At 38.0% G+C, this 22383-nt stretch overlaps 1 protein-coding gene across 1 annotated transcript in view; it reads left to right on the forward strand.

Annotated features, from left to right (window-relative positions):
• Positions 1 to 22383, forward strand: part of PGM5 (phosphoglucomutase 5) — an 80914-nt gene that overhangs the window by 13156 nt on the left and 45375 nt on the right. The window contains exons 2-6 of the mRNA XM_020805650.3: positions 1055 to 1217; positions 2362 to 2508; positions 3853 to 3978; positions 5884 to 6074; positions 9130 to 9284. Of these exons, the coding sequence (XP_020661309.2) occupies positions 1055 to 1217; positions 2362 to 2508; positions 3853 to 3978; positions 5884 to 6074; positions 9130 to 9284 (782 nt within the window). The remainder of the gene's footprint in view (positions 1 to 1054; positions 1218 to 2361; positions 2509 to 3852; positions 3979 to 5883; positions 6075 to 9129; positions 9285 to 22383) is intronic.

Below are 22383 nucleotides of genomic sequence, written 5' to 3' on the forward strand. Positions count from 1 at the left end.
TCTAGTAGGTTAGAGTGTTCTGAAATACACTGTAGTCCTCGTTTTTATTTTTAACATAGAAATATGACTCGAGGGGAAAGCTACAGATCCTTTGATCCGAATGAAAGGCCACCAGGAAAGGCAGTTGCTGTCTTTTCTTTCTCTTACCAGTTAAAGATCTAAGCTTGCTTGAATCCACATGTTCTTGCATCTTCATGCAGACTGACCAGTTTTAATTAAGTAGAACCTGTGTACAGTATCTGAAAACGTTTTGGGGACTAACCATGGCTCTCAAATTGTGATAGGTTGCCATAGTAAGCATGATTGCACAAAATATCTTGTGCATGCACGGGATCAGTTCTTCCTCATCAATGTTAGTGGAGTTGCTTCGCTAACCTGGATAGCTGACTTTTCTTAGTAATGTCAGACTCTTATCTCTGTGCGTTTGTACTCTAGAATATTAGCTAAGCAATTAGCACGTAGCTCTGAATGTCTACATTTTAAATGATGAATTGATGGATTTTTTAAAATGTAGATGATGTTGAGATTCATTTTTCTTTCATGCCTTTGTAAAGTCAACTTTATTGTACTAAACTTTACTCCATCTGTGATTGGTAACTCACTAGATAACATGTCAGTCTTTATGCTATAGGCCCTTTATTCAGCTACATTCAAATACTGTAGTGGTTTGGTGTGCTTGAGTGGGCAGTGTGATTTGAATACAAATTTCCTGGATGTTCATACTTGTCAAGCTGTGCATGGATAAAGTAAATTTATGTTTGTTGGTGTTCCTTGTTGGAATCAGGACAACAGAGTTTAAACCTGCCTCTTATTTCAGTGCCTATAAACCTTGGTTTTCTGTAATTTAGTATCACAGTTTAAATATTGGCTATATAAGACTTGGGTCTGGATTCCTAGATAATAGGAATAGAACTGTCTTTTGTAGAAAATGAAACAAAACAAAATCAATTGATAGAGCAAATCTTCATCACTGAATACATCAACTCCCTATCAATATAATGGAATTTCCTTCCCCTCCCCCCTTCTTTTCTTTTTCCTTTTTGGGCTCATGTAGATTGGAAGACTGGTTATTGGTCAGAACGGCATCTTATCTACTCCTGCTGTATCATGTGTTATCAGAAAAATAAAAGCAGCTGGTGGGATTATTCTGACAGCTAGTCACTGTCCTGGAGGACCTGGAGGAGAATTTGGAGTTAAGTTTAATGTTGCCAATGGAGGTGAGTATGTTACAATATGCCATGTTGCCTTAAATTCAGAACTTTTTAAAAAAAATCAGCTTGAAAGGAAAGCAACATGATTATAAAATCCTATCATCATCTAAAACTATGAAAATATTATTTTTGTTTTTTTAAAAAAACAATTCCAATATTTTACTAGATAACGATATTTTCAGATGCACAGTGTTCAAAAGGCCTGGAGGCAAGCTTCTTTTTAAATAACAATCTACACGTTGTAGTATGTTCATTTAGTACATACTATAGAACTCATTATTAGGCTATGTTTTTACCTACATGGGTAGCTACATTATGTTTTGCTTCCCATAGTGAATATTTTGGAAGCTGGATGCAGAATACAGCATCTATTCCAGCTGCAATGATTTATTCTCTGCCTTTCATATCAGTTCCATGTTGTGTGTCAAGCAAAATAACTGATAGCCCTGAATATGGATGCATTTCCTCATTCATTTCAGTAAGTACGTCTCTCCAGTTCAATAGGATTCAGATAAACAATGAAATGCCAAATTGCCTTTGTCAAAATGTGATGTGGCTCTGCCTTGCAGGATCAGGTCGTTCCTTTTTGGATTAAAATTGTTTTAAGTATATGTTTTTTCATCTCTCTTAATGTAGTTAATTGAGACTTGAAACCTAAACGGTTTAATTTGCCTTTTAAGGAGACTGAAAACCAGAGACTGGATGTTAAGCTAGTAGCGTTTAGAACAGTTCTAACGGGAGGCCTTTCAGAGGCTACGAAGATAGAGCTTGCACATTCTGCTGATATGTGTTTATATTATAATCTATTGTGTACATGTTGTACTGACATAAGAAGACTTCAGTGGAGAGAGGAGGAGAGCTAGGAATATCTCCAGAGGAGAGTTTTGGATTAGATGGAGGCCTCGGGAAGGGGAGAGAAGGAGAATATTCTCTTGTGAACACCTGGAGCTATGTTTAGAAGGAAATACACTCTCCCGGATCTGCTTATGGAGCTTTTTCTATCATCACTTGTATGTAGTTAGATCCTAAAGTCTCCATTGTATTTTATTAGGGTCAGTATACCAAATTGGTAGTCTTCACCAAGAGAATTTTTTTCCTGCAGCAGTTTTCCAGGACTATTTGCTAGTTATAATTGTTTGCATACCTTTAGGTCCAGCTCCAGATGCTGTCTCTGATAAAATCTATCAGATCAGTAAAACTCTTGAAGAATACGCCATTTGTCCTGATCTGAGAATTGACTTATCTCGTCTAGGAAGACAAGAATTTGATCTGGAGAACAAGTTCAAGCCTTTCCGTGGTATTGTTATTATTTTTTATAATTTGAGTCTCCATGGTGCTTTAATAATGGTTTCAACAAGAATTAGGAATATTGACTGAGGTGGGAGTATTTTTGATTTGATGTAAGAAATGTAGCAATTGTTATCTTGTTTTCTCACACTGTATGAATTTCTGTCTCCAAGCTGTTCTGCTCTTGTGTCAACAGAGTTTAGGATGTAGTCCCTTCATATACAGTATTTAAGTATATTTTTCCCTCTATGAGAAATCATTTGGAATCCATGGTACAATCCCTACCATTTTATTTTGTTATATTTGTATCCTATATTTTCCACAGTTTAGTTCCAGGTAACCTTCTCTTTTTTCTGCTGTCCTCAGAGCACCTCTCTGAGGTAGCTCAGGCCACAAACAAATAACTGGCCAGTATTACCTGGTGAGTTTCATGGATCACTAGGGAGTTAGACCTAGATTTTCCAAATCCCAGTCTAGCACTTTAACAACTGTATTACAGTGGCTCTGATTGAAGCTGTCCATCTGAGGCTCAATTAAGTGTTTGTCTTACTCAGTTGTGTCCTGTTTGCTTCTGTATTTCATTCTGCAGCCTTTTCACCAGGCAATCTAACTTGTTGACATTTAATTTTTAATGTCATATTCTGCAGCTTTTGGGAGGGGGGTTTCCCGAATTTTCTCAGTGGTAGTTTCTGTTGTTGTGTTACCTTAGGCTTGGAAATGCATTGTTTGCCTTTCTTCCGTTGATATTTTCATGTGATGTTCCCTTTGTGTTATAAGACCAGATGGGCGGGATATAAATCGAATAAATAAATAAATATAAATAAATTTTTCATGGTCTTTTTGTTTTTATCTTGTTTTGTTATCTTGTTTGTTCTGTACCAACTTGGGAAACCTATTTTTCAAAGGTACTAGAGTAATATTCAAAATACAGAAATATGATCTAGCCAGAATTAATCGCTGCTTTTAGTTCAGTTTGATGGAGTTAATTAAAATATATTCTGAGCTTTTTCACAGAGCTTAAAAGGACTTTTTAAATGGTAACTTGGTCATGCCCAGATTTGAAATGGCATCTGAATTTGAGGAAAAATTCTTCTTACTTGACTGCCCTCATGTTTAAACAGAACAACAGACCTCTGGTTAGTCCCAGAATATCTGAAAAGCTGACAATAATAACTGTCTGAAGGTACTCAATAGTTATATTTAATGGACATTTTATTCCTTCATTTAATGAGTGACTCTTGCTTCAGGCAGTGTTAAATCATTAACTTCCAGTGTGTTTGTGGAACAGATTTTCAGTTATTTGTGGGTAAAGTAAATGGATTCACTTTAAATTTCTTTTATCTCATATGCACAGTTGAAATAATAGACTCCGTAGAAGTCTACCTTAACCTTTTGCGGACTGTCTTTGACTTCAATGCGATCAGAGGCTTGCTAACGGGGCCAAATCAATTGAAGATTAGAATTGATGCAATGAATGGAGGTAAGGAGAGCCATTTTTGGTGCAACATGTAAGCTAGCAATATAATGAAAATAAATTATTACTTTAAAATGTAGACATAATGACTAGGTATTTACTCCACGCTAATGGTTTAGGCTTCAATAATAAACAAAAGTAGTAGAGAAAAAGGTCCCACTAAATGCAGTGGGATTTATTTCTAATTATGCATGTGTATAATATGCACTGTATATCAAATGTATGTATCAAATGTTCAGAATGTTTCATACATATCATTCTAGTAATGCTTACGAGAACTCTCTCCAGGTTTCTTATATATTACGCTGGCAATGTTTGCAAGAACTCCATTGGGATAGCTCAGTATTATTAACTCTGTGATTAAAGTTAGGATATAACCTGGGAGACAGCAGCTTGCTTGAAGTCTCTTAGTACGTTTATTTGAGGGACTGTGAGGGAAGTGAACGTTACTAATTAAGGATGAATGTTTCTTCTTTTGAAAATTCAAGGATGACACTGAGCTGAACAGATAAAGAGCAGCTGTTGAAATATCTGGCAAATCTCGAGACCGTCTATTTGTTTTGTGCATTCAGTAAAGGATACCAATTATATCTGCAACACTCTTAACTTTCTGCAGTAAAAGCAGTCTTTAACAGAAGCAGTTTCTGGCAACCTTACATATGAGCCTCTAATCCTTTTCAACGTGTGTAGATTCAAATGCATAGGTAGAGTTTTCTTAGGGACGTGGTGGCGCTGTGGGCTAAACCGCAGAAGCCTGTGTTGCAGGGTCAGAAGACCAGCAGTTGTAAGATCGAATGCATGTGACGGAGTGAGCTCCCGTCGCTTGTCCCAGCTCCTCGCCAACCTAGCAGTTTAAAAGCATGCAAATGCGAGTAAATAAATAGGTACCACCTCGGTGGGAAGGTAAAACAGCGTTCCCTAGTCATGCTGGCCACGTGGCAACGGAAACTGTCTTCGAACAAGTGCTGGCTCCACGGCTTGAAAACGGGATGAACACCGCTCCCTAGAGTCGGACACGACTGGACTAAAAATGTCAAGGGGAACCTTAACCTTTTTTTTAGAGTTTTCTTATGTGGGTTGCATTACCTTTGGAATGTAAATGATAAATTGCATGAATAGAAATGCTCCAATACCTGAATTTCACATTGCAGAATAACTAATAAACAAACTTTTTAAAGTTCATGAACTAAAATATTTTAGTCTGCAAGAGACACATTTTGTTGTGAAATCCGCATAGAACTAAACCAGTAATATAGGCATTATCCAACATTGTTGTTTGATAGTTGTAAATAACTTCCTCAGATTTTTAGCCTCTTGTTTCAGACAATTTTTTTCCAGAAAACAAAAAGCAGCTGAGACTTCCCCCCCACCCCAAAAAAAAGGAATCTAAGAATTCCAACAAATGTTTTTATTTTCCTATTGGCAAACTTTTTTGCCCAAACCAAAATGGAAAGTAACCTATGTGATTTGTGGGCAAACCATGATGAAATGGAGCAGAAGTGAGTCGTAACCCCCCCCCCCCCCAATCCTAGTGCATGAAGGTTAAATATACCACCTCCTACAGACATTCTGTGTACTATGGGCTACTGTTTGTTTGATTTGCTTTTTGTTTATCTCATCAAAAGCAAATGACTTCCTGTGAAATAATCCACACTGAATGCTACCAAAAAGCTCTTTGGCTATAAAGAGAAGGATATGTGGATTTCTGTTTTCTCTACTACTGAAAATATGCATCATTTAATGGAAATATTTCCCCTTTGTTTGGACACTTCTTTTGATAACTTGTAGGGATAGACATGATACCTTATTTAATGCACATTGATTTTGTTTCTGTTACATAAATAGTAGGTGTTTATACTGTTCATGAATTCAGAAGTTGTTTCTAAATTGGAAGGCACATCTCTTTTGCAGTGATGGGTCCCTATGTCCGGAGAATCCTGTGTGATGAACTGGGAGCTCCTGCTAATTCTGCAGTTAACTGTGTACCTCTGGAGGACTTTGGTGGCCAGTACCCTGACCCGAATCTCACGTATGCAACTTCATTGTTGGAGGCGATGAAAGGAGGAGAGTATGGATTTGGAGCAGCTTTTGATGCTGATGGAGTAGGTATTTGGGAAGCATTAGAGTTGGTGCTGAGGAATTGTTTTTATCAGCTCGATTGCAACATTTAGAAAAAGGACTTTCAAATGAACACACTGCTTTTATTTAAACTCTAGGGAAAACTGGAAGCATAGCTGCTTTTTGAGTTCTTTAAAATACCTTTACTATTCAGAAGGAGCCCAGTTTTTAGATTACTCAGTGCTGAATTGTTAAAAGTTTCAAAACATGTTGTGCGATTGCTTATATTATATGACCTTAGAAACTTCCAAAGTTATTTTAAGTGAAAACATGTGGTTAATAGTTTAGTTTGCCTCTACTTATGGGCAATATTTATTTATTTGAATTTTATACTGCCCATCGGCTACAAGGTCACTCTGGGTGGTTTACGATATAATAAAATAAAGCAATAAAACAGTAACACCAACACATACACACACACACACACACACAGTCAGAAATAATAGTTATACAAAAATCAAAATTGCAATATACCATCATAACCAAAACAACTGGAACACAAACATAAATACAAATAAAACAAAAAACATTAATTTAAAAGGCAAGATGGCGGAGGAAAAATAAAAGTTGAGACTGCCACTGCATTATCACAGTGCAAACTCTGGAAAAGCCTATCTGAAGAGCCATGACTTAAGAGATTGTTTGAACATTTTGAGTGAAGGGGCCAGGTGAATTTCAGGTGGGAGATCATTCCAGAGGTGGGGAGCAGCCACTGAGAAGTCCTGGTATCTAGTCTTCTCTTTCTGGACCTCTCTCAGGGTCAGTGCTCTCAGCTGCTCCACCTGGCAAGATTGGGTAGGTTGGGCAGATGTCATCAAGAGGAGGCATTCTATCAGGTATCGAGGTCCCAAACAGTTTAGGGATTTGTACATCAAGGTCGTCACCTTGAAGCTGACATGGAAATGAACAGGTAGCCAGTACAGTGGTGCCCCGCTTAACGATTACCCCGCTTGACGACGAATTCACTTGACGACAGTGTTTTTGTGATCGCTATTGCCATCGCAAAATGGTGTTTTAATGGGCAAAATCCGCTTTACGACGATCAGTTCCCTGCTTCAAGAACCGATTCTTTGCATTACAACGATCAAAACAGCTGATCGTCGGGTTTTCAAAATGGCCACTGGCTGTTCAAAATGGCTCCCCGCTGTGTTCAGGACGGATTTTTCGCTGCACAGGCATTGGAAAATGGCCGCCCTATGGAGGATCTTCGCTGGACGCTGAGGTATTTTGCCCATTGGAACGCATTGAACTGGTTTTCAATGCATTTCAATGGGCTTTTTTATTTCGCTTGACGAGGATTTCGCTCTACAGTGATTTCACTGGAACGGATTATCCTCATCAAGCGAGGCACCACTGTATAAGGTGGCCAGTGTAGGGGAGATATGTTGATATTTCTTTGCTCCACTCAGCCATATGGCCTCTATATTCTGGACCTGCTGGAGATTCCATAGGAGTCTCATGGCAAAGGTAAAGGTTCCCCTTGACATTTAGTCCAGTCATGTCCGACTCTAGGGGGCGATGCTCATCCCCGTTTCCAAGCCGTAGAGCCAGCATTTGTCCGTAGATAGTTTCCGTGGTCACGTGGCCAGGACGACTAAACATGGAACGCCGGAACCTTCCCACCATGGTGGTACCTATTTATCTACTCGTATTTGCATGCTTTCAAACTGCTAGGTTGGCAGGAGCTGGGACAAGCGACGGGAGCTCACTCCGTTGCGTGGATTCAATCTTACGACTGCAGGTCTTCTGACCTTGCAGCACAGAGGCTTCTGCAGTTTAACCCACAGCACCACCATGTCCAGATAGCCTCATATAAAGAGCATTACAGTAGTTTAATCTCGAGACTACCAGTGTGTGGACCAGCATAGGGAGGGATTGGGTGTCAAGGTTGGGTAATCTGCCTCAGATGGAGAAAGGCCAAACGGACCACAGACATTACCTGATACTCCATCGATAATGCTGGGTCCAGACGTATGCCCAGACTGCAAATCTCATCCTTTACAAAGAGGGTATTCCCACCAAAGGAAAAGAGCTCCCCCCAACCCGCAGACAATAGGGAATCTCAATCTTGTAACAACCTGTGCAGAAGCTGTTAAAGAATTTGTGGCAGCACAAATAAGTTAGGTTACAGTGACTGGGAATTACATAGCCGCAGAGGGAAATTTTTTTAACATGTTTATGAAGGGAGAACAAGATAATTGGTTTTTCTCATAGAACTACACTTCAACGTCTTTGTTTTGGATGTTGCAACACAGATGTTTTCCCTCTAGGTTGTACTACCATTTTAGGGAACCCCGGGATTAAATTCGATATTGCTTGTTAAATGCTCTTTTCATCCTCATTGTGCCCATATTTTATTTTACTGAGTGGACATGCATGGAAACAAGTCTTTCCTGGTGAATGAAATATGACCAAGCATGAACAGGAAATCCTGGACGTTCTTCCTTTTTTACTTTAGGGCCCAAAACAAGAGAAAAGGAAGGAATGGTTAATGCCGCTCTTGGCTTACAGATCTAAATAAAGAATCAATATTTAAAGTTTATCTCACAGACTCTCACAAAGAAAATATTGATAAAAGGTATTCCCTTGTAGGGTTTCTTTTTTCATCTCTAGCCTGGTAATGTCATGATCTGTTAGCCAAGTTTTGTTTGAAGTGATAGGGATATCACAATCCCTCAAGAAAGGATGTGTTTTTGAGAGAAAAAGAAGCTGTGGAATGCAAAACTATCATAAATATTTCTTCTGATTTAAGACTTTCCCCAAAACTACTCAAGCTGCTTATAACTCTCCATGAATTTCTGTGTCATTCTTTATCAGTGGCAAGATTATTTTGTACAGAAAATACTTAGACATATTAAAGTGCCAACAGACAAAAGTGGAGCCAAGGAACAATTATGGGCTTCTCTCCTGCTAGATTGCGCTGGGGTGTGTGTATATGCGTGAGGAAGAAGATTAATTTTGCAGAACTCTTAAGGATGATCTCCTCTACTTTAATTTTATACTCTTCCCCTCTCCAACAAATTTTCTTTTATCTTCTAGGACCGATACATGATCTTAGGTCAAAATGGATTTTTTGTGAACCCTTCTGATTCGCTGGCCATTATTGCTGCCAATCTCCCCTGCATTCCATATTTCCGTCAGATGGCAGTGCGGGGGTTTGGCAGGAGCATGCCTACCAGTACTGCTTTGGACAGGTAAGGGAACAAAATTGACTGTTAATGATATGTCAGCCAATTAATTTCATTCACCGATTACCAGAGTGCTAACAACAGAACAAGTTTATTAAAAGTCCTTTTAAATTAGGTGGTGAGAGAGTGAAAAAAGCAGGATAGACAAGTGGGGTAATACAGTGCCTTGTGATTTGCATTTCCTATTAATAGAGCATTCTTCTGTTCATTGATTTTGAGTGACTGCTTGTAGGAATTTATGGATAGACATAGTTCAACCTTGGCAAGATTTCTATTTACCCCGTTACTGCTGCTAAAATGTATTGAGATTTTACAAGGACAGACATTTTTACAGTATTTCAGGTGTCTTATGCTTCAGAAATGTGATAGTCCAGATATTTGGAGCTCTACCTTCAGTAATTCCAAAGAATTGCCCATGTTGTCTAGTACTAATCCAACACAATACAACCAGATGCAATTAGATTCCTACCTTCCTGTGTTTTCCAAGTAGTATTCTGATCACCACATTTTTTTTAAAAAAAGGAAACCTAAGCCTAAAACCTAGATAAATAAAATGATATGATTCTGTCCAAAGTTCTAGGTTTTCCTTGCTTTTTATATCAAACTGAAAATAGATTGTGTCAGCAAGATTGCCTACCATAAATTAATTTGAACTGTTTCAGAGATAATTTCCCTGTGTGTATTGTATCTTTTATTTCTGAGGAATACAGATATCTGATACAGAACAAGAAATCACTATTTGGCCTTTTTCAGATTTAATAAGTATTCTTAAATCTGGCATTAAAGCTATCAGGGCTTTTTGTGACATGGAATAATTCTTAATGGCATTCTTATTGTAGCAGTGATGACTGCTGGAATAATTTATGTGTTCATTATATTCGCAAAGGCTTTCACGGCCGGCATCTAATGGTTGTTGTGGGTTTTTCAGGCTCTTTGGCCATGTTCTGAAGGTTGTTCTTCCTAATGTTTCGCCAGTCTCTGTGGCCGGCATTTTCAGAGGACAGACGCTTTAAAGAGTGCTGTCCTCTGAAGATGCCGGCCACAGAGACTGGAGAAACGTTAGGAAGAACAACAACCTTCAGAACATGGCCAAAGAGCCCGAAAAACCCACAACAATCAATTTATGTGTTGTTTTCTGAAAACATTCAATTTTTCTGTTATGTAAGCTAGTATAACCAGAATGTGAAGAGAAAGACCTGCCTATGCATTCGATGCAGATTGAGATCCAGACTTGGACACGCAAGACATTGGTTGTCTATCCCAAAGAAAGTGATCAGATAGTGGATTCTGATTTGTGACTATTTTTATGTAATCCAGTAGTTCTTTTGTAACAAGTTGGATGCCTTGGTGCTTCATGTAGAATTTATTCAGATGTCTTAAATATTTGCCTGGGTAAACCAGCAGCACTTCTGATGGCTTGACCAGAATTTCATTATCATAGCTTGTAGTGACAAGTGAATTTCTTTGTACTGTGGTGACCACAGTCTGTATTTCCTATGTGTGCAAAATTTTGGTTTCTTCTTTAGGAGACTAGCTTTCTGCTTGACAGACTGATGGGTGTGCCATTTAGTCAAGAGGTCTTCATGGATAGCAGCTGTGAATGAATAACCTGTAAGACTGAAGGGATCATGTTTGGAGGTTGGAATTGATGTTGGATACAGGAATAGGCATTACTTTGTAGATATTGGTTCTCATGTTAATTCACAGTAGACATGAGTGCTGGTGTCTCTAAATTTTATAAAAGCTGCTCCAGTTGTAGTAAACTGAATTCTGTTGAAATAAAAAAGGAACTCAGTTGGACATAAGTGTGTGGACACTGCATTTATTGACAGTCTTAAGTTGAAAGAAGTAGCAAACGTTCAGACTAGGCTCAACTCTGTGCTTGCAAGTTAGCAATTAGGCCACAGACTAATAAGATGAACAATCAGAGTTGACCTATTCTCCATTTCTGGAAAAAAAATCTAAATGTTATTAGACTTATACTGATGCAAAAACCATCTAAGCCTGGTGATTTCCTACTTTTTAAATTTTTAATAACTGTCAAGATTTCTTGTTGTGTGATTTCTTCATTTAAAATTGCTAAATCTTGTTTCTTAATTTTGTTCACAATAGCTTCTTCAAATTGTTTCTCTTCATTTACTTTAAATAACTTACTATAAAAATCTTCAAAGATCTCCCTTATTTGTTTGTCTTTAAACACCTTACTTCCCGTTTCATTTTTCATGCACCCTATCTTTTGTTTTTCCTTTCTTTTCTTCAAATAGTTTGCCAATCTTTTCATCGAGTTTATATTTATTCTCTGATACTCATTCCTCACCAATAAATCTTTTTTCCACAAAAACAAATTATCTAACTCTTGCAACTCATCTTTCACCCTATTCAACTGTTCCTGTATTTGTCTTTCAAACTTCACCTGTAATCTTCTTTGTAATTCAACTATCTCCTTTAGTTTTTGTTCCCTTTTAAAATTCACCTTTCTTCTAAAATGAATTTCTTTAGAAATACATATTCCCCTGATTACTGCCTTTGCAGCATCCCAAATTATATCTTCCTCCGCAGATCCTTTATTTTCTTTAAAATATTTTTGTATCCCTCTTATTAAATCCTCTCTATCCTTTTGTTGCAAAAATATCCTAGAGTTAAACCTCCACCTTCTAACTTTCTGTTCCTCCTCCAAACCAATCTCAACAAGTAATGGTGCGTGATCTGAAATCCATATAGCTCCTGTTTCCACTCTATTAACTTCCATATCGTTAGTTTCTTTCACTAAGATATGATCAATACAGGAAAACTTTATATACCTTTTTGAGAAAAAGGTAGGATGCTTTTCATCCTGCAGGAGACTAAATACCTCTTTAAGTTTCCATTTTTTTAAGTTTACTTTCTTATTTTCCCTAATATCATTATTCAAATCCCCTGCAATTAACAAGTCTCCTTCATAAAATGACTGCAATCTTTGAAAGGTTCGGTTCAAAAATAGGGTTTGTCCTTTGTTAGGTGCATAAATACATGCCAAAGTATACTTCTTTCCATTCATCCTGAATTTCACAAAAATAAATCTTCCATCTCTATCTTTACATTGTTCCAAAACATCTATATTCATTCTAGAGTGCAAGAGAATGGCCACACCCCTTGCTTTGTTTGTTCCCCTTGACTCTATCTGCAAACTCCAGTCAGTAGACTTCATCAAAGGTCTTACGTCTCTCTTACTCTTATGCGTTTCCTGCAGACACAGAATATCAACCCCTTGATCCTTTATCATCTTATTTAATCTATAACGTTTCAGATCTGAGGCCAAACCATTCACATTTAAGGAGAGTACTTTAATTATCCTCCCCATTTTTTGTCTATCTCAACTCCCCCTGGTGTGCCCCTATTATTTACTATTTTTTGATGGTCTTTCCCTTCCCCATAGCCCAAAAATAACCCCTTCCCAAGGAGTTGGGTAAGGATTCTATATCCCCCCATTTTCGTCTCTATACGTGGAGATCTGTCTACCCACATACTCCCCCCCAAAAAAATTTCATTCTTTTCAACCAACACTAACCAAAACAAAAAAAAAAACTATTTTCACGTGGTATAAATTTTACATTCCTGAAGGAAGCTTATTCATATTTACAGTCACATATAAATTCCCTCAATCTTCTTCTTCTTCTTCTTCTCCTCCCTCCTTCTCTTCTTCGGCCTCCTGAGTAGTACGTTGTATGTTAAGTCTGTATAGTAACTTCTCCGCCTCTGCTGGGTTGCTAGCTTTCAAGAGTTTTCCATCTTTAAAAATTAAAATATTGGCTGGATAACCCCAGGAAAATAAAACACCATTCTCATGCAACTTCTGTGCAAAGGGTTTCATAAGTCTTCTTTCATTCATGGTTTCTGGTGATAAGTCAGGGCGAGGAAATATCTTCTGTCCCTGAAGTTGTAAGTCTTTAATTTTCCTGAGTTTGTTCCAAACATAATTCTGCGTTTTCTCTCTTGAAAAAGCTATTATAATATCTCTAGGCCTGGCTCCAGGCTTTGGTTTCGGTTTCAGAGATCGGTGAGTGCGTTCAAGGTCCTCATCTGTTATATTTATGCCATGTTCCTGAAAAAAAGCAATTACAGTCTTCCCAAGGTCTCCTGCAGCAATGTCTTCTGTTACTCCTGAAAGTCTTAAGTTCCTTCGCCTTTGGCGGTCTGATAATATGGCCAGCCTTTTTTTTAATTGCTGTATTTCTTTCTCGTTGTTTTCACTTTTTTTCACAGCATTATCTGCAGCTGACCTTGCTGTTTTAACCTCTTCCACTAATTGCCCAAACTTAGATTGAAGCGCTTTTAGGTCTTGTCTAATATTTTTCTCCATATTAGTTATCAACTCCGACAGTTCTTTAACTTCACGTTTTGTCGCCATTATGCTTGTTATGTTGTTTTGTTGTTTTCACGGAGAGTGTTATTGCTTGTAATTAGCAAGGAAAAACTCACCAAGTCAAGGGAAAGTTTGTAGCTGAGTTTCCGGAGCCTCCTCAAAAGTTCCTTCAGGCTTATCTTTCAATTGTTTGGTTGTATTATAGTTTTATCTGTAAGTTTCCTGGAGGGCGATGTAAAGGCGTCTAGCTTCGTCGACGCATGCGCAGATCTCCCCTGTTTATAATACCAAAGATGTTATATCTATTTCAGGTACTCCCGGAGTACATCCCTAAAAAACAATTAGCTGTATGGGACCAAGAATTAAAAAATTGGGTTTTTGGGAAGAAGAAAGCTAGAATAGTAAAGAGGGTAATATATTCACCACAGGAAGATTTAGGGTGGGGTCTCCCACATTTGGAAAGCTATTACGAAGCTTTTCAAATTAAAATGCTATTGGAATTAGATGGGAAAAGTGTGGAGAAATGGGTAAGATGGGAGGATACAATAAATAAAGAAGCAGGTAAATTTGGAATATTTACACAGAAGGTTAAAAAAGACATTAAAAATACAATAGGTCCAAGACAGACAGCATTAATAATATGGGGGGAAAGGCAACTTAATTGGATGCCAAGTCTTTCCAAATGGACCCCACTAGAATCTCTAGGTGAGGATTTGAAAATTGAGAAAACTTTTTGGAAGAAACTAAAAGAAATTGGCTATTATAGAGTGAAGGATTTATACAACCCTCAGGGGATACAGATTCCGGCACAAAATGTAGTAGGACAAGTTGGAAGACAATACTGGTTACAGATTATGGCTTTATACAATATTTTGAAACAGAGAAGGTATTCTGGAATACTAAATAAAGAGGATACCCCGCTAGAAAAACTATATAATAACAAAGAGGATAATAAGAAGGGTATTGCAAGGAAGTTGTATAACTTGATAAATACAGATAAAGATTATATGATTGGGACAATACAAACGAAGTGGGAAAGAGAAATGACATTGTCAGCATACGAAATAGATGGGTTAATGGAAGGCATATTGGAAATCAAAATGGATAAATTTAGAGAATTGGAGATGAAATTAATATTGAAATGGTATAGGACACCCCCTCAGTTGTCTTATATGATAAAAGGTTTGAATTCAAGTTGCTGGCATTGTAAGAGGAGTAAGGGATATTATGCACATCTTTGGTGCGAATGCCCTAAGGTTATTGAATTTTGGCAGCTGATTTTAGAAAAGGTGAACGCCGTATGTAATATTAACTTGCAGCTGACTGGGAAAATCTTGTTTATGGGAGTTCTGGGGAATAATAAAGTAAAAAAACCTAAACAGAATTTATTTAAAGCTATGATTATAGCAGCACATGCAGTAATAGCTTATGGGTGGAAGGATGCATCAAAATGGACTTTGGAAAGATGGAATTGGTATTTATATGAATGGATTCAATCAGACATACTGTCGATTTTGACACAGGATAAGGTATGGGAAGAAAAAACATTAGAGATAAGAAAGAAATGGTCGGGATATGTAAGATGGGTAAGAGAAGGGGGGGCCAATAATGTTATATTGGTTAAACTCCAAAAGGTGTGCTCATGGTTGCAGATTTAAAATTAAATGGTCTTTTTCTGTTTTTTTTTTTTTTCCTTTGGGGGGGTGGGATAAGGGGGTAGAAATAAATAGGAGAAATGATGACTATGTAAAGATAAGAGAAATGGTTATGTATGGATATGTTAATTAAAAAAATAAAAAAATAAAAAAAGACTTATACTGATGCAAAACATACAGAAAACACAAGAGGAGAGGCATTAAAGAATTTTTATATAAACAAAGCTGGACCTGAGTTAGTAGCCAACAGGGGTAAAGAAAAATTAGTGGGAGATGAGTTGGGTAGCGTTAACTTGTAGCTGAAAGGGATACATCTTCTATTAATAAAGCCTTATCTTCAACTGATATAAAATTCTTGTGAAAGAATCCACTGCTGAATGTCTGTGTTATGTGGTCTTCATATCTCACACTTCATCCTCAGCCTTAATTTATGCTTTCACTTTTTGGTTAATACACACCTTTTGGTAGAATAACATTTTCTGATGTGCAGTTGAATTATTAGGATTCTGCCTAATGCTGTAGTTTCAAGGTACTGCATTTATTAGAATTGTTATGCATTATCGATGCATTCATTATGAAATATAATTTTGCACAGATGTTAATACTAGCAATGAAATAATGTCACTGATGATTAATTTCTAGTTGTATACATTATGCTGTATTTATGGTTTATATGAGTATCTTTGATTCACAGTACTGTAATTGCCATTCCAATATAACTAAAATACTGCTGATATCTGCTTCAGTATTTATTTATGGAAATGATCCTGAAAGGAAAAACTTACCTGAGCCTGCAGCCTGCAATTTCATTGTGCTAACATGACCTGCAGCATTTTAAGTTGTGCATTTTTTAGAATAGTGCAAGAGTGGCATTCAGTATCAGTTTTTGTAAACATGAGATTGTGCAGCACTATAATATAGAATATGGTATGGGGTTTTCATTCCATGAGTATTATATTGACTTAGACACTAATGTAATGCCAGTATGTATATATTTATTACATTTATAGCCAATCTGAGCCAGTTTGAGGCAGGTTTCTCTGTCAGATATTTTGTATATTTCTCCTTTTGACATAAAATCTTGTAGTGGTTGAGGAATTGAACTAATGGGAATTGACTGTGATAACTGACAATTCACAAAATGCAAATATAATGAATATGCAATTGTGACCTGAGAAAAGAAAACAAGACATCAGGGGCTGTAAGAAGTCAAGGTCTATAACTGTGGTTCATGTATTATATCATTATTTAGCCTTAATATATTCTAGACAAAGGTGATTGAAAGTGGTCTTAGAACTCATATATTCTAAGCAGAGCTGTAACTATGAATTTTGGCACCAGAGGCAATTAGCAACAAATCAGCTGTTGAAACAACCTTATATAATATAATCTATGGTGTATCCCTTTCACTATTCCAGATACAACAGGACCGCTTTATTTGTGGGATCGGTACACATAGTTTCTGCTGTTTACTACAGCGCTATATACAACATTCGAGGGCAACCCTTGTGGGTTTTGTCCCGCCCTCTTGTACAGTATGTTGTATAAAGGATTCGCTACTGTTCGCAGTTTCAGGCATCCCCAGTAGATCGTGGAACTGATCCCACACAAATATGGGGGGTCTTACTGAATATGGGAAAAGAGCTGTGTATTTAGCTGTGGTTACTCAGTAAATAGTGAGAAATATTTATTTTGCACACTCCAATATAGGCTTGCTCTCTTTTGTATATGTGGCATACCTGGCTGGTAGAGAAACATGGATTAAATTCACCCCATACTTGGGGTTCTGCATGGAAGAAAGAAGTGGCTCAAGTATAACAGTTAGTCACTGGATTTCAGCCTGGCTGCTTCACAGGATTGTTGCAACGATAAATAGGCAGATGCAGATACTTCCCATGTGAGGGTCGATGTTTGTTTGTTTAACTGCACAGATAATATTAAGACGATGGGAAGGCATTGTAATAAAAAAGTTGTGACCAGTGAAGGAGATTAAGAACAAGCAATGAGGCATACGCTCTGTTCCAGAGGATTTCAAACTACAAATGCAACTCTAGAACAGGGAAGGGTATGAGTAGGGAAGATGTTATGCTTCTCCTGTCAATAAAGAAACAATTTGAGTTAGGGAGTTGCATGAGTGAAACAGTTTCACTGTAGTGGTGCTATACTTATTTACTGCCTTTTCAATTTCATCCTGTGTTGGAAACACTTTTAAACAGACTCTGCAACTGATATATTTATCAAATAATTCGGGGGTGGGGGGAGTGTTTCTGCTTGGAGGATGGTGGTGGCAACAGCAGTGGTAATCCAACTGTGATAATATACATTGCTGACAAATGCAGAGAGTGCAACAGGATTTATGCTGGAGAGTAGGTACTTGTGGAGTCATGGCAGGCATGCGTTACTGCTGCTGAAAAGAAGATCAAATCCCTGCTAACATAGGGTGTAGGCTCTCTGCTACAAAGCAGAAACAGCTTGTCAACGCTGTATATTGTTTTGGAATAGACCAAGATAGGGAGTGCAAAATATGCTGTAAATGATGGAATTAATGAGTCATGGCTACCACTTTGTTGTTTCTGGCACTGATAAGTTTAAAATGTTATTTTTCCAGCTCAGTGTTGAGAAAATGAAGGCATTCTAAACTGATTGATCCAGGTAGAAGGGGATAACTTTTTTTTAAGCCTGGTGCATAACCCTCTTTCACACTTTCCAGAGGAACCAGGCAAATCAGGGACCCCGAACTATTGCTGATTTACTATGTGTATGTGTGCAGTTCCACATAATAGGAAGCAGGATCTGTGAGACAATGGTTTTGTTTTTACAGACCTGCTGCCAAATCACAAATCTCTGTTGAAAGTGCTTGAATTTTCTAGCTGTTTTTCTCTTATAGCAATGCATGCTTTTTCTCTTTGTCCTTGCTTTGAGTCACCCATGTACATGACATTTCAAGTGCTGTTTATCTGTTTATGCTAATTTTATTAAAGTATTTTCGTGGGGTTTTTTGTTTTTTGAGGAACAGGGGCATAAACTCTCTGTGTGGGAAGATGTCTTTTGAATGCTTCATAGAGCATTTTATTGGGAAAGGTCACTGTTCTACCCCTTTCTCATAAACTTTGTCTTGTCACTTGACCGTATAGATAATGGTCTCTTTAAATAACTGTAGGAATAAACATGTTTTCTTTAGTTGTCGTCACATATTTTATCTCTTCCTTTTTTTGCTGCCACCGACCTATATTGCCCCTATATGTCTGTATTTTCCCCTTCACTCTGACTCTTATAACACCCTCCACATAACCAACCATTGAGCTCCACACTACTCAGCTGGAATTAACTTAATAAGATTTTCTTGAAATAACATAAAGAATGTTATTTGTTCCTTGGCTTTAAATTGATTCAGCACAATTCTCCATTCTCTCTATCACCTCTCCACCTCTCCACAGTTAACATACAGTTAACTGTTACAGCAGTACAACAAGGGAATCAATTACCTTGGGAGGTGGTGAGCGCTCCAGTGTTGGAGGCATCTGAAAGAAAATTGGACAACCGTCTGTCAGATCTGCTTTGATCTGGATTCCATCATTGAGCAGGAGGTTGGACTTGATGGCCTCATAAGCCCCTTCCAACATTATTTTACGATTCTATGATATATGAAACTGATCAGTCCTGAGCATGTGCTCGATGGCTTATCAACTTCCATTAATTTAGTACAGCAGAACCCTAGCCCCAGCCTAGGTATTGTGTAGTTACACACAGAGAGTGAGACACAACTGAGAGCTCTTTCTCCTTCCTTCTTGCAAATATGATTACATATTCAGCTGAATCCGGAAGTGATATAGATGCTTATCAACGTTAGCACAGAACATCCTTCCATTTTCTGAAAATTGGCTTTGGAGATTTTCCAGTCCTCTGGATAAGATTTCTCTTTCTTGGATTGGGGGTTGCAGTGGGAAAGGGAAATCCTACCTCCCACTTTTTCCAGATTTAGCTGTTGTGTGAATAGACCTTTAATTATGATTGTTTGCTATCAACTCAGTTCTGACTTTTGGTGACCGTTTTCAGGGTTGTCTAGGTAAATAGTACTCAGAAGTTGTTTACCATTCCCTTCCTTTGTGGGGGTTGCCCTGTGACTGTGTAGCTTGCCCAGGACTATACAGGCTGGGCTTCCTGCAGGAGGCACAGTGGGGAATTGAACTCCTGATGTCTGATTCCAGAGCCAGATAAATGATTCACTGAGCTGTCCTTAAAATAATCAGATAAGACCTGATTTTTAGCCATCCTGGCTTGCCCATCTTTCTGCTAAACAGTTGTGCTTGAAGCAACAATGGTATAAAACATTTTAATAACCATATAACAAAATTATGTTGAATCAGAAAATTCACAGTAAGCTTTTCCTAACTCACAGCTCTTGCAGTTTTTATTTTCCTCTAAAATTCATTTGCCATTTTCTGCAGAAGTAAAGCCCTTTCCCTCCCTTACTAAAATGAAAGGTTGGAAGTTAACATTATTTGCACAGACTCTTCTAACTTCAAATAAGATTAAGTACTGAATAAAGCAAAAAAAAAAATTCAAGATTTTTCTTTTATTGTTTTCTGAAGAGAGTCGCAATGGCTGTGTTTTATAATATTTTGTAGGATATCAGTGATGTTGAAAGAAAGTGCCGATGATTAATATGTGTATACTCTAAGCCAAATCTTTATATAGTTAAGAATCACATTGTTGCCAGAGAGTTTTAAAGTTATCTGCCTAAAGTAAGACTTTCCAACTTTTTAATTAAAAGTGGAAAATATATTAAATACACAATGAATATCTAATGGAATAGACATTCAACTTTTTTTAGATATGACTGAGGGATAACCCCATAACAGAGCTGGAGGAAGAATTTAGGTGTGTTATAAGGCAACAGAGACTTTTTTTGGCCTGTAGAAGATTGTGGTCACAACATCTCCCACCCTTTGGAGTTCAGGAGAAGCAGAAAATAAATTTTAATTGGAAGGCAGCTGGAGGCTGGCCAAACAAAGAACATTCCCTTGGAATTTGACTTGGACGTTAAGCCAGTGAAAATGATAAAACAAAACTGCACTCTGTTTCATCCCCTTCTCCCTGTTTGAAGGTTGTGATGCCCCCTCAATAAAGACAGGAAGGAGTAAAGCAATGTGGATGAGACCAGACGTGATTATATTTATGTACTTCATTTTATTAGATTGCTTATATTAGTAATATAGAATGTAGCTTTTAAACCTTATGGTTCTTTGAAATCTATAACCCTTGATTAGACACTTGATTGGTTCATGAAGCCCATGTTGAGGCAGTAGTTATATTTTGAAAAACTAGTTTTGTTTTTCATTCACCCAGATAAGAGTAAAAGGTTAGTGGTATTGTCTATGTCAGGGCACAGAACTTGAAGCACAGCAGTTCAAAGGACTGAAGTTTTGAAGAGTTCTACTAACAACAACCCTTGGCTTTCTACCAGTTTTTGTGCTTGGCAGAAGCTTCATCTCTCCTAGAATGGGCAAATCGTTTTTCATTTTACTTCTCATATCACTCTTCCGGTTCTTCCCTGAAGAACACCAACATTGGCTCTGCCAGCCAAATCTCATCTAATACCTTTCACAGGAGCGCTTTTATCTGACAGTTAAATTCAGCCTTCCTCTTCTTCTGCTATCTTCTTTTTGGTCGCTTCTCTGTTGGATGGTGATTAGAGATGGAGGTATTCGTATACGAAGGTCCCCACACAGCTGGAGTTAACGAGAGTCCGTCCCCTGGGGCAGGACCGTCCCAGTCATGCGTCCAGAGGTGGCCTCATTCATCCTTCCAGTCACTCCTGGAATCCTGCTCTCTTTGTGCTCAGCTAGCGACTCGACAGCTCTGCAGAGAGACTTGTCCTCTCTCCCCTTTCCTGGAGTTGCTGGCCAAGCAGGAAGAGAGCAGGGCTCCAGGAGTGACTGGAAGGATGAGCAAGAATGCCTCCGGACACATGACTGGACAGTCCTGGCCCAGGGGGCTGATCCTTGTTAACTCCAGCTCTGTGGGGATATTCGTGTACGAATACAAATACCCTATCTCTAGTGGTAATTGTTTGGGAGGCTTTTAATTTCTTTGCCCATCACAAAATTCATGTCTAAAAGCTCACATTCTTTTCTTAATCCTCTTGATCAGTGGAGGACAGCATTGATTATGGTAATAAAAAAGAGATACTATTATTTCACAAAGGAACCCCCCCACACACCTAGCCCAAACATCAAAAATCAATTTAAAAAAAAAAAAGCCAAAGAAAATGCAGTACATACATTACAGTACCAGGCAGTCTGAAGTCTCTCTCTGTATCCACACTCTCTAACTTCTGGGGCAAGCGAGGTAGCAGAAAAGCAGCCTCTTCGCTGGCCAACAGTTAACTAAAAGTTCAAATTTCCGGCTTTCCCCGCCTTCCCCATGTTTTTTCTGTCGAAGCTCCAGTTGCAAGTCGAAGCAAATTTTTCGACCAGAGCTGTTCATAAGTCGAAATGTTCGTGGTTAGGGTCGTTCGTAATTCAAGGCACCCTGTATCTCTAGGGCTGCAGGAATCAGCTCCCCACCCTGGACATAGTGAAATCGTCTAAGTAGTTTGCTTGTGTTATTGGCCACCTCTACTGCTGATCGTTTGTGGAGAGGGAGCATGAAAAAGTAATTCCCAAGTATTTAGATTTTTTAACCTGTTCTATCCATTGACCCTCAATAACCCAATCTTTGGTTTTACTATATCTATTATTTTGGTTTTCTCAAAATTTATTGTTAGTGAGTTATTTCTGCAATAGCTCATAAAGGCACGTATGATTTATTTAAGGCCAATTTCCAAGAGTTACATAAGAACTGCATCGTCTGCATGTACTGGCAGGGGTACATAGATTTTAGCCAGTTTTTTGGGGGGGGCAATATTCAGGTGCTAAAAAACTTTTAGAGAGGTCATTAAGATACAAGTTGAATAGGGTGGGCACCAATAAGCAACCTTGGCAAATCCCTCTCTCCACCCAAGTGGATTTGACAAATTTCCATCCACTCCACATCTTACCCTAATTGTGGACTGTTGATAGAGGCTTCTGGTAAGATATAAAAGCCTTTTATCAATGGAAAAAAG

This window comes from Pogona vitticeps, chromosome 2, assembly GCF_051106095.1.
Source record: "Pogona vitticeps strain Pit_001003342236 chromosome 2, PviZW2.1, whole genome shotgun sequence".
NCBI classification, from domain to species: Eukaryota; Metazoa; Chordata; class Lepidosauria; order Squamata; family Agamidae; genus Pogona; species Pogona vitticeps.